This window comes from Macrobrachium rosenbergii, chromosome 2 (genome assembly GCF_040412425.1).
Source record: "Macrobrachium rosenbergii isolate ZJJX-2024 chromosome 2, ASM4041242v1, whole genome shotgun sequence".
Classification (NCBI taxonomy): Eukaryota; Metazoa; Arthropoda; class Malacostraca; order Decapoda; family Palaemonidae; genus Macrobrachium; species Macrobrachium rosenbergii.
This window is the reverse complement of record NC_089742.1, coordinates 8,175,650-8,188,196: the sequence shown is the minus strand read 5'-3', so window position 1 is coordinate 8,188,196 and position 12,547 is coordinate 8,175,650. Positions and strand designations below refer to the sequence as shown.

The 12,547-nt window shown below is 34.7% G+C and overlaps 1 protein-coding gene across 1 annotated transcript; it reads left to right on the top strand.

The window, feature by feature from the left end:
* Positions 1-9,895: 9,895 nt before the first annotated feature.
* On the top strand, positions 9,896-11,320 carry LOC136842286 (piggyBac transposable element-derived protein 4-like). The gene is made up of 2 exons (XM_067109550.1): positions 9,896-9,908; positions 10,371-11,320. The coding sequence occupies exons 1-2, from the start codon at positions 9,896-9,898 to the stop codon at positions 11,318-11,320; spliced, it is 963 nt and encodes a 320-aa protein (XP_066965651.1).
* Positions 11,321-12,547: the final 1,227 nt, after the last annotated feature.

Here is a 12,547-nt window from a genome sequence, read left to right as displayed (position 1 = left end):
GAAAGACATTAGTTGCTGTCCACATTACAATTTTCTCTATTTTCACTGAATTATGACCAGCATCACATTAATCCATTGGAAGTAGTGCTTCATCATCAGCTACTAATTTGTTGTAAGTCAAGACACTCTCCACAACTCTCTGATTAGCAATTTTGTGAAAAGACTCATTCTGGACCATTTTGTCAATCACTATGTCACTGTACATAACAATATTTGTGACTACAGGATTTGGGTGCATCAGGAAGCCTCTGCTGATACCATCAATGTACTTGTAGTTTTCATGCACATCATTTTCAGTGTTGCAAATTAGCATACCCTTGCAACAATCCCAGTTCATTTTTTGAAAACTGCATAACAACAATAGCCTGCTACATGAACTATTACTGGCAAGATATTCCTGAATTTTTCAAAATCTTCCTTTGATACAGTCATGTTGAACCTATCGACCTCATTTGAATGTGTTATATTTCCCAGTCCTTCCCAATTAGTCTGAAAATCCCTAAGTACAATTTTCTTGTCATTAATTGTCAAATTCCTCTCCAACACTGACATGATTCGAATATTTTTTTCACACTCGGATATCTGTCTAATAGAAATGTTGCAATTACCACCAGACAGTGGCCTATACTGACCAAATCTAGATTCTAATTTATCAGTTTGAAATTTGGCAGTAAGTATATACCTGAAGTTTAGCTCTAATGTACAATAACTAGCTATTTCTGTAATCGCATGAGTGGTGTGCTTTACAGCTGTGAAAGTTTCACGTGTGAGTTTTCCACCTATAGACTCTATTTTTCCCATGCCTCTATCCAATTTCCAAAGTTGTTAAGGAATTAAATTTTTCATCATCAGTGGAAGTAGTTAATGGAATAGAATAAATAATTTTTGTTCTATCACCCTTGTTGGGTGCCTGCACATTCATTATTGTCCACCATGTGTGAATAATCTTTACGTAGTCTGCAACAGTAGAATAGCATGTTAAGAAATATTTCTTGCCAATACACAAAAGTGCTTCCACAACGTATTCATTGAAAATCTGCATAGCTAACTTTACATTTTGCCTTTCCAAAACTGATAGCTTATATGAATGTTTCAGTAAATATTCTGCTTCATAGGTGTACAGTTTTTGCAAAGTTTTGAAAGGTGCCAACTGAGTTTTGTGATTTTCATAATAAACTCCATCTGATGAAAATTAAGGGTACCTCATAGTTTTCTCTACATCTTTTCAATTTATCCAGTTATTTCTGATGCATTTGAGTAATTGAACAGAATTAAACATGAAAAAGGGTGATCTACTACTATCTGCTTTGTGTGGATATACTACTGATAATTTTGGTGGCTTGGCAAACAGTGATAAAGCCTTACCATAAATGGCATTGTTGTCAGTTATGACACACAGAACCCGGAAACCTGTCCCCTCCAAACCAACAATAACTTTCTTCAAAATGGTATGGAGAACTTCAGCTTTCATACATTTTGCTGGAATGATGTGTACAACATCCCTAAATTTCGACATGACACTGCTAATCATAAAGACATGTACTTGTTGCAGCTTCAACAGTATCAAATGCTGCCCCAACAATATTTCCACAATTGTAATCAAAATATGGCTTTATGTGAATTTCATCCACCATTAGTGTTACCTTTGTATCAACTGCCTCAAATGTTTTAAATATGTTTTTAATATATACTAGGAAATTACAGGGTCCGAAAGATTTTGACAAGACAATCCTTTTGACTCTGGAATAACTAACTTGCCAGTATCAGAAAATTCTTTTCCCTTAACAATCTGTAACCCTCTGGAGAGCTGTTGTAAAACAATGAAGAAAATACCAACAGTTCTGCAGAATACTCATATCTGTTCATTGTCATCAAATGTAATTGCTCACATACAAACTGCAGTGTACTGAAATGCTGAAATGACTGCTCTTTGATTACTGACAGCAGTGAAATTACCAAATGAATTATAGTAACTATGCTAGAAGGCTTGGCTGTTTTCTGCTCCCTTATGTCTGTCATTCGTAATTTACTCAACAAGAAGTCAAGATCACAAGTATCATTAACAGCTGCAGGAACTTTATGATTTCCAAGCATTTTCAACTGAACATCATTTATAAACATATCAATACTACAGTTCTCTTTAATTGTCACTGACCGGATTACGGAAGGGTATGGGGACTCGATTATTCTGCATATTATCAGTGATTCATCCTTACAACACTCCAGTATGATTTGTCCAAAAAATCTAGCTTACTTTTTAGTTCACTGACGCTGAAAAATTGCCTTGAGCTTCGCTGGTGTTCTTCTTCAATTTTACTTTGCAACACTGTTGTCTGTAGTGCCTGCTCTTCTTTTCGCTTTTGTCTTTCACCTGGAGACTCTCTTGATGTAGTTGATGACGACAAGTAAGCTGGACAGTTTGGAAGTATGGAAGGGATTGCACCATGTTTCAGCCTTGGGATTTTCAACTTTGCTGTGAGTTTCTTTCCAGTTGTCCCATCGAAGAAGGATGTCTCGGATTCAATATCGTTAGATCTGAAGTGTAGCTCACACACCTGGAAAGTGTTTAAAAGCAATGTTAACCTATGTACAAAGCATAGAGAAAGAGATAGATAGAGAGAGAGATATGATGATGAAGAAATCAGAGGAAGAATGAAGAAGTAACTCCCACGAACGTTCCTACAACGTAATGACACTACGTACTCATAAAGTTACATTTTAACTACATACACTTGGAAAATATAATGCACTTAGAAATATTACAAAAAAGAATATAGTACTTACCCTACTGTTCTTGTTGGGAACATACTGGGCTCTCTTGATGGCCTGCAGCCACTTAGCTTTTTCTTCATCACTATTTGGGAATGAAAACACACTCACTTTCGGTCCATTTCGGTAATTCCCTTTGCAGTTCGGTACACAGCACATAAACGGCATTATTGCTCAGTTCCAGGTGAGTATTATGGATCCATATACAGTAAAATTTTCCGTAATAACAGCAGAAAACTGGAAAGAAATAGAGCGCGACCTCTTCATTCAAAGCGTAAAGCAGCACTAACTTACCAGTACCAAGGTCTCGTCACACCTCTTTCACCCCCAACTGACCTGGCCGCCTCCTCTAGATGGCCTTGGGTTTACTCCCTCAGGTTACGAAAAATTTAAAATAATTTTTTGGCTTTATCAATGCCAAATGATTCCAAAAGGCAAGAAAATAGCATTTAAAAGGCACACTTCCGCGTTTTATGGTCCAAAATCGTAAGTTTTGCATTAGGGGCTGGCTGCTGAGACATAAACTTGCGGTGTTTTTGTCCATTATCACTTTTTTTGTTTGACACTCCATACCTCCCTTATGAGTCCCCTAATCCACCATTTTTTTACCACTAATACGAACAATTTATTGTATTAATTTATTTTGAAAAATTGAAAGTAGAAACAGATTTATTTTACTTTTTTTTCAGTACTACAACTTACAAACTACGTTTTGTTTATAAGATCTTGAACAAAACCAGTTTGACAGTCACATAAAACGAAAAGTTTCAATCCAAATCTGTGGCGTTTGGCAGGAATATACTATCCAAATGATATATCTCTCCATAAAACGAGGCTCTCATCTATGACCACATTACAAAAGGGAGTAAAACACTTCTTTGCATCTATTTCTTATATGATCAAGCTGCACGAATTTTGTTTATCTTGCCTACGGCGTTGATTAGATATCCTTCAAGATCATAGAAATGTAACGCACGTAAAATGTTTATAAAACAATTCAAAGACATTACTTTCGAAAAAATTAGTGTATTCAGGAGAGAATCCCTGACCCAGTTATCACGATAATTGCCCTTCCTGACAATAGCCATAAGCATAACCAAGGCAAAGAAATTTCTCATCTCTGATACTGTGATGTCATACCACTGTTGTTCCCTTGAATGTTCGCTTGACATATTACCCCCTTTTATAAAGTGAAAGTAACGATTTGATTCCTCTACACTCAGTTCTATTATAGAATCATAAAAAGAATAGATAAAAATCACTTTATTCCTGACATACTTTCATCAAAATCGAAGGCATGAGGCAAAAAGTTATCACCACCAATCCTTTGCCACCCAGGATTAGCTGGTTTGACATTTCTGACAACCTCCTTGGCCACCCATACCTCCCCTCCCCCGTGCAGTTCATACAAATGGACGACGAGCAGTGCAAGCAGCCAACAAGACCTCTCCTCATGATGACTAATAAGGCACTAGTAGTACAGAAACAATATCGATACAATGAGCTATGAAAGCGCGCAAATTTAAAAACTTAAGAACGCCATATGACGTGGATAACCTGTGTGGGACGACTTCCGCAACACGTCATATGACGTGGTTGACCTTTTACGGGTTAACTGTCGTTTTTCTAAAATGATGTATTCCCTGACATATTATAGACTGTATATATTTCCTTGGCCTCGGGTGATAAATGAAGGCATTTGGGCTGTCCTTATAGTTGCTGACATAGAGAGAGTATCATCTAATGAATTGACAGTTACCTTTTAAAATATCTTACAAAGTATATGACCCCGATACTCAGAAATAACAACGACGGCCAAGAAATATGCCACATCTTTACTCTTGTTAATATAACTTAGGTTTTAACCAGAGATACATTGAAAATATCCGTAGGACATAAAGCATTACATTTCAAATAATGAAAACTATTTTAACAAACTCCGGGAAGCTAATATGATAATTACAAAACGAAAATTAGCAACGTATCATATCTGTACCGGCCACACCACAGTGAACAAAGTATAGGTAAGGCCATTTGCCAATACTGTTACCGACCGACCTCATTGTATGAAAACAGTACTCGGCGAGTCATTCAGTTCTATAATTCAATGCTGTTAACAAGAAACAGTGATTAGGAAGAGACATCGAAAACACGTGGGGCCCGAGTAAGCAGGAATGTTTACAGCAATACTCACTCTCATCACTGTATGGAGGCATTATGCAATTTTTTGGGGGGAGGGGGCGTGTTTACAGATACTTCGAACATTATATCAAGAAAAAATATCATGGTTATAATAAAAACTTGTTGTGAATTATGTTTATTAAAACATATAATCAAATAACTAGTAGTGAGAACAAAATGAGAAAATTTTATATCCTATTACAAAAAAATATCACATTTATTATACAATCTAATACCTTGACCATCCACCCTTTCTCTCAGTTACTTCCCTCAATCTGTCGGGCATCGATGAACAAGGTTGAGAATTTTCTGTGGTCTCTCTCCGTCTACAAATTTCCCACTGAGCGTTGATGTGAGCCGTGAGTTGCTGCGTTGTTCTCTCATGTTCCTTTTTCCATGTGCTCACCATCTGGGCCCACACTTGTTCAATCACATTCATATCTGCTCCTTTGCTCGCCCATTCAAGAAGAAGCAGGTTATCCTGTCCGCCAAACCACTCTTCAGCAACACGAGCTGTGTGAATGGGACACCGGTCGTGCATGAACAGGATGGGCCCTGGTGAGAAGGGAAAATTCCTTTCTCGTAACGAAAGAGGTTTGCAGCAGCTCACCATACTTAGCTGCTGTAAATCGCCCCTCGATAAGGAACACATCACCCATACCATGCAGACACACCCTGCCCCATACGCTGCAGGTGACATGTCCGGATCGAACCACCTCAACGATGTTACTGGATTATGTGCATTATATCTATCTATCTATCTATCTTTATATATATATATATATATATATATATATATATATATATATATATATATATATATATATATATATATATACACACATACATATGTTTATTTATTTATATTATATATATATATATATATATATATATATATATATATATATATATATATATATATATATTATACATATATTTATTTATTTATATTATATTATATATATATATATATATATATATATATATATATATACATACATATGTTTATTTATTTATATATATATATATATATATATATATATATATATATATATATATATATATATATATATATATATATATATATATATATATATATATATATATATATATATATATATATATATATATATATATATATATATATATATATATATATATATATATATATATATATATATATATATATATATATATATATATATATATATATATATATCTTTGGAGAGTTAAATTTCAGTGATGAACAACACTGAAAGAATCCTATTGTATAATTGTTTAATTACTTGAGGAAAAAGATCAAATGATGCCACTGTCCCTTACCTAAATATGAATCTCAGAAATAACACTCTTATTTATGTTTACTCTCTTTATATATTTGGACAATCCATTTCCGGGGAACAAAATCTGAATATTAATAAGTAATATAAAGACGAATGCAATTGATAATTGATGCGAGTAATGATTTTGCTTATCATACCGAGTTTTGTTTGTTCGCCAACAATGCAGTTTCCCATGCGATGTGGATGAGAAGCACTTCTCGTCAGTAAAGATGACCTGTCCCCAAAAGCCCATACCCCTGTCAGCGTAATGTTGCGCTAAATCAAGCCTTCCCGCCATATGTTGGTCTGTCAAGAGCTCCTTCGTCGCTGGAGTTCTGTGATGAATCCCGGCAACGTGGAGTCTATGTCGTACTGTCATCGATGACGCCTCTAATTCAAGGTCTTCGCGAATGACCTCGGCGTTGTTTAAGGGTGCTTGACAATGGCGTCATCCTTAGCTGGGGTGGTTTTCCGTGGACACCCCCTCCCTAGCTATGAGAGCATAATATCTAAATGTTTAACTGATATTTTATATAATTTTGCAATCAATTCTAGATTCTTGGAATTTTGTACTTTATGGATTGATCATAATTTAGTAAACATGGCCGTATATTTTTGGTTTCAAAAGCATATCAAAATAGAATGTGATTACATATTCCATAATATTCTCAATTTGGTTGGTGATTATTAAAACTGTAAATCATTCCTGAGCCATCACTGAAATGACATTTAACATATAAACTGTATCTGTCATAAGACACACAATCATTGTGAGGGGGTGGGCACAAATAAAATGCTCTTGTAGGCTTAATTATGCCGAGGCAACTCAGTCGACAATCTAACATTGTTCGTGGTTGAAGTCGGTAGGGCCAACCGCCCACCGGTGTGGAATTATGGAGGTGCACCTGAAATATTACTGTGGTGTTGGAATTGCTGTGGATACTTGTAGTCTAATCAAAATTATAACAGAGACGAAATAGATTAAGAAAGAAACTTTCACATTAAATAAGCAAAATAAAATCAACATGAACAATGTAACATAGAACATAATTCCTTCATATTCACCAATCATTCAGCATTAACAACTTGCACAAGTCGTTCAAGTTGCCACTCTCCTCCCACCTTCTTATCCACATCTGTACTGTGGTGGGGGGCACACCAACATCACGTGCAATGGCTCGTATCGAGAGGTCATTGTCGCGTAAAGTGATAATTCGTTCTCGCAGCGCCATATTCCTGTCCTTTCGATTCATTACGAGTGGTTATGAAGTCTGGCCCATTTAAAAATCCTGCTGACGACCTCACCTCCGTTGGGATTTAGACTTTGTTTCGAGTCGAGTAAGACAATACCTTGCCTCATATATCATTATATCGTTCCTTGATTGTACAGTAGGGTTAGCCAAAAGGGAACATAATCATTATGGTATGAAATAAAGATACTACTCGTAATTACTGTTCCTGTTAATAACAGTGCTCACGAATTCTCTAACCTAGGTTTGAATATATCTAAGAGAGCCTTACCAATTACAAATAAACACTTACCTTTTTATTCAGGCTTGGAGTAATTGAAATTTATTTGAAATGTTTTTAATTACACGTTTTTAAGTTATTTGTAATTGCATTTGTTTTTATTTATACTTAATGGTAACTGTAATTGTAATTGCAATTGCAACTGAAAACTTCAAATAATAAAGTAAATTTATTTGAAATTGTTATGCTAGAGAAGTCCTCTTGCTTTTCGAGAACTCCTCTTAATCAAATGCAATAGAGAGGTGTTTGAGTCGCTACCCAATTTAGTTTTAAGGGAGAATCTGAACAAGCCAGCTACCAATTCCCAAAAAATATATTTTTCTTTTTTTTTTGTGCAAAAAGTTTTTTAGATAAATTTTTCCAGTATTTGAGCTTTGTATTTCAGTTTTATTTTCTTATAAGCATTATAATTTTCAACACAGCAAACATACTAACAATTTACTTAGGCAAATCATAGGATGTTAACAATAATTTCTGCAGGAGGTCTAGAATATTTTAGATATGTTTATTTTGTATTTTTACTAAAAGTATAATAAGTTACAATTTACAACTGTTGAAGAAATTGATTGTAAAAGGACACCAAACTCAAGTATAAAGTCTTCTTTGCAACTATCTGCATTTTGCTTGTTTTTTTTTTAAGGAAAAAGGTGTTCGAAATGCATTTGAGCGATACATTTTATAAATGTATTTGTAGCTGTAATTACAATTTTGAAATATTAAAATTGTGAAATTATACTAATGATTGTATTTGATATTGTCCCCATCTTGTAATTGAGGTTGTAATTGTAATTCTATAACAGGTCAGGTAATTATGATTCTAACTGCAATAGACATAAAGCAAATGTAATTACCGCTAACCTGCTTATGTTATATATGCGACAATAGCTACTTCATATTCGTTGGTATTACATTCATACTCCCAACATCGATTTTACACTAAATCAAACAAACCCGTAACCAAAGAGATAATGTAGGAGTGGCGGGATGAAAAATAAATAAATAAATAAATAAATAAATAAATAAATAAATAAATAAATAAATAAAAAAAAAAGACCCACACGCTTGAGTTTTTCTAACTTACAAAAATCACTGCAACACAGACTTTCCCCTTACGTTATAGGTAACTGGACCCTCATACAAAAATGACAATTAAACAAAACATAATCCTTAAAACTATATTCACTAAAATTAAAACAAAAATTTAAACACCGCAAAACCGACTTCAAACTAAAGCAAACATGAAAAATACCCACAAACTAAATATAAGAAAAAACTTGAAAATAATAGGACACTGTCGCCCCACACACTACACTGAAAAGTCTAGACGGGCAATTTAGCCACAGCTCCGTGGGCAAATGATAACTCCTGTCAATCTGACGTAGCAGTCAAATCCCAGAACCTTACTCGGTCGGGGTCGTTATCATCATCATCAAAAGTGGATCAAATTCTTTCCCCGGCCTAGTCCTCAACAATCAATTACTACCCTCTAAGAGCAGTCTATTTTAAGATTTTTATTTAAGTAGGGTCGTCAACATGCAATTGGCATTCATAACAGAAGAGGGCAAAGAAGCTTCACTCAACCAGAAGATGTGATAGGAGGAATCACGGTTCTGCAAATAAATAATGAAAAAAACACTTAACACTCATAGCTAACTAGACTATCACACAATATTCAAAATAAAAATAATAAACTGATTCTATTATTCTCAAATACACCAAACAAAGATAAATTAATATTTACTGATAAATAAATAGATGCATTTCCAATATTATAGATAACTCCAATAATTATAAACCTGGCCATCCAAAAAACTACCCGCTGCCCCTTCTGCTGTTAGGTAAAAAAACAATCGCTCAAGAATTCTGCTTCTGTACTAACCTATTTAACACGTTTCCTGCGACAGCCATAATGGCTGGAATGCTGGTACTGCGACAGTAGTAAAACTGCTCTATTGTCAGTACCAAAGGAGACAACAAGGGGAGAGGTTGTTCATGCTTGTCTCTCACAAGATAGACTTTGTTGAGGTAAGAAAAACCGTGACCCACCAGTGGGTCCCATCGCATCTGAATGAAAATTTTATTACTGCAGTGCGATGGGACCCACCGGTGGGTCCCACTTGAATTTTTTTTTTAATTGTAGCTAACCACTCTGTATCTATGAGACCCCCTATCATGTAATAAATATTTATATATAATTTACGTATTTGAGGGTTTGGTTAGGGTTTCCTTTTCTTTCTTTTTTTGATTTATATGTAATTTATATATTTGAGGGTTTGGTAAGGGTTTCCTTTTTTGTCTTTTTTTTTTTTTCTTAGGCAGTGAATGACCTAATATGACCCATAGTTTTGAATCTTTTCTAAATTTCTATAAATCAATCAGTAATTTTATATATTGTTTTACCTTAGTATCAAAACTTTACACAGCATATCATCTTTGCAGGTGTTACAATGTTGGCTTCCAACTTTTATGGAAGTAAAAAAATCTGATAGAAATGAAAGCTCCAATTTGAAGAAGAACTGTCTTCTGAAGAAGACACTTCTGATGATGAATATATTTATTCAGAAACAGGAAGCAGTTCATCAAGTGAAGAGTCTCTCCATGATGATTCTGAAAATCAAATCACTGAAGAAGAGCAAGAAAATGAGGAAGAAAATGAGGAAGAAATTTTGAATGAAGACACAAGTCCACCAAATGCCGAGTGGATAAAAGTGACTAAGAAAGCTCGACAACATGGATTTACTGGGAAAGAAGAACTTTGTGTAACTGTGCATCCATCGTCTACAGATAACCAAATTTGGCCTATTGATGTTTACAAACAAATAATTACTGATGATATTATAAATCTAATTGTTCAAGAAACCAATCGATATGCTGAGCAGAAAATTTCTTCAGTTACTGTAACAAGAAGATCGAAATTACGGCAGTGGATTCCTACAAATAACAAAGAAATTGAAAAGTTTATTGGACTTATCATTTACATGGGATTGGTTCCATTCCCTGAGACCCAATTATATTGGTCAAAAAGCATCCTTTATAAGAATGAAATTGTTCCAAAAACAATGAGTAGAGACCGCTTCCTCTTGCTCTTGCAAATGTTACATTTTTGCAACAATGAAGAACCTAATGTGGGAAGAGATTGGAAAATAAGAAAATTACTAGATATGATTTTGGTGCAGTATCAATCAATCTATAAATCAGGATCTGATGTTATAATTGATGAGAGTATGGTGCCTTTCAGAGGCCGTGTCATTTTCAGACAGTACATCCCTGGAAAGAGCCATAAGTATGGATGCAAACTGTTCAAACTTTGCACTCCTGATGGATACACTCTAAACATGGAGTTATATACTGGTGTAGGAGTAGCTACTCCACCTCTAAGTAAGACTGAATCTCTTGTAGTAAGACTCCTTGCAAATCATATGGATATGGGAGTGACTTTGTTTGCAGATAATTACTATATCTCCAGTTTCTTAGAGAGTATCTTCTTCAGCGGAAGACTTACCTATGTGGCACAGTAAGAGTCAATAGAAAGTATCTTCCAAAGTCAGTTACAAAAGCAAAACTAAAGAGAGGTGAAATTAAAGCCTCAGAAAATAAGAATGGAGTGAAAGTATTCAATTGGATAGATAAAAGATATGTTGTGACTCTATCAACAGTTCCAGAACATGATGCTACTCTAATCAACACAGGTAAAGTCACAAGGACTGGTTTACCTATCAAGAAACCTCAAAGTGTGTTAGACTATAATAAGTGCAAGAAAGGAGATGATTTATCAGATCAAATGTCATCATATTATTCACCTCTGAAGAAGTCAAGAAAATGGTACAGAAAAGTAGCATTAGAATTTATTGCTGGTACTTCTATAGTGAATGCTTGGGTACTTTACAATAAGTACTTTGTTGTCAAGAAAATGTCATTACGTGCATTCAAGGAATCTATTGTCTTATACTATACTAGTGGTATCATGAAGGAAAAACAAACCAGGAAAATCAAGTATGAATATTTCAGGAAAATCTTCACATTGTCTCAAAGAAGCAGAAGGACAGAAAAGAAAAACAAGGAAATGATGCAGAGGCTACTACGAAATGTTAGCAGCAAATGAAGGATCCAAAGTGGCCAAAATCAAGTCAAGAAAGGTTTCACATATTGTGACTCATGTGATGGCACTCCATATCTATGTTTATCATGTTTCAATCTCAAACATAACTAGTGATATGATTTTTCATTAGCAAATGGAATGGAAAACTAATTTTCTTATATACTGAATGTCAGACAAATTTTCTTTGCAATTATTTCAATAAAATTTAGTTTTCTTATTTTTTTGTATAATTCAACCCTTTGATAGCAATACTGATCTACTAAAATAATAAATGCAATTAAAAGTTTAAGTTTTTTTATAAATAAAAAAATAATTTTATTCTATTGGGACCACCGGTGGGTCACATTGCAGCAAATGAGAGAACAGTGTGACCCACTGGTGGGTCCCATCGTTGGAAACGTGTATTAAAAAATGTACACAAAAACCTTCGGTTATACCAACCGAATTACTCGCTATAAATAATAATTAAACTAACTGCCTGTCTCTTTCTCGAGCGCTATGAACAAAACGTTAATGTTAAAAAAACAGGTGGTGGGAGGGGCTACAAACAGGAACTCGCAGCGAAGTAAGGGGTGCAAGGGTGCACTTCGCTCAGTCCGAGGTGTACCAGCCAAACCTGTGTCCAACTGTACGTCTTTCTGATCAG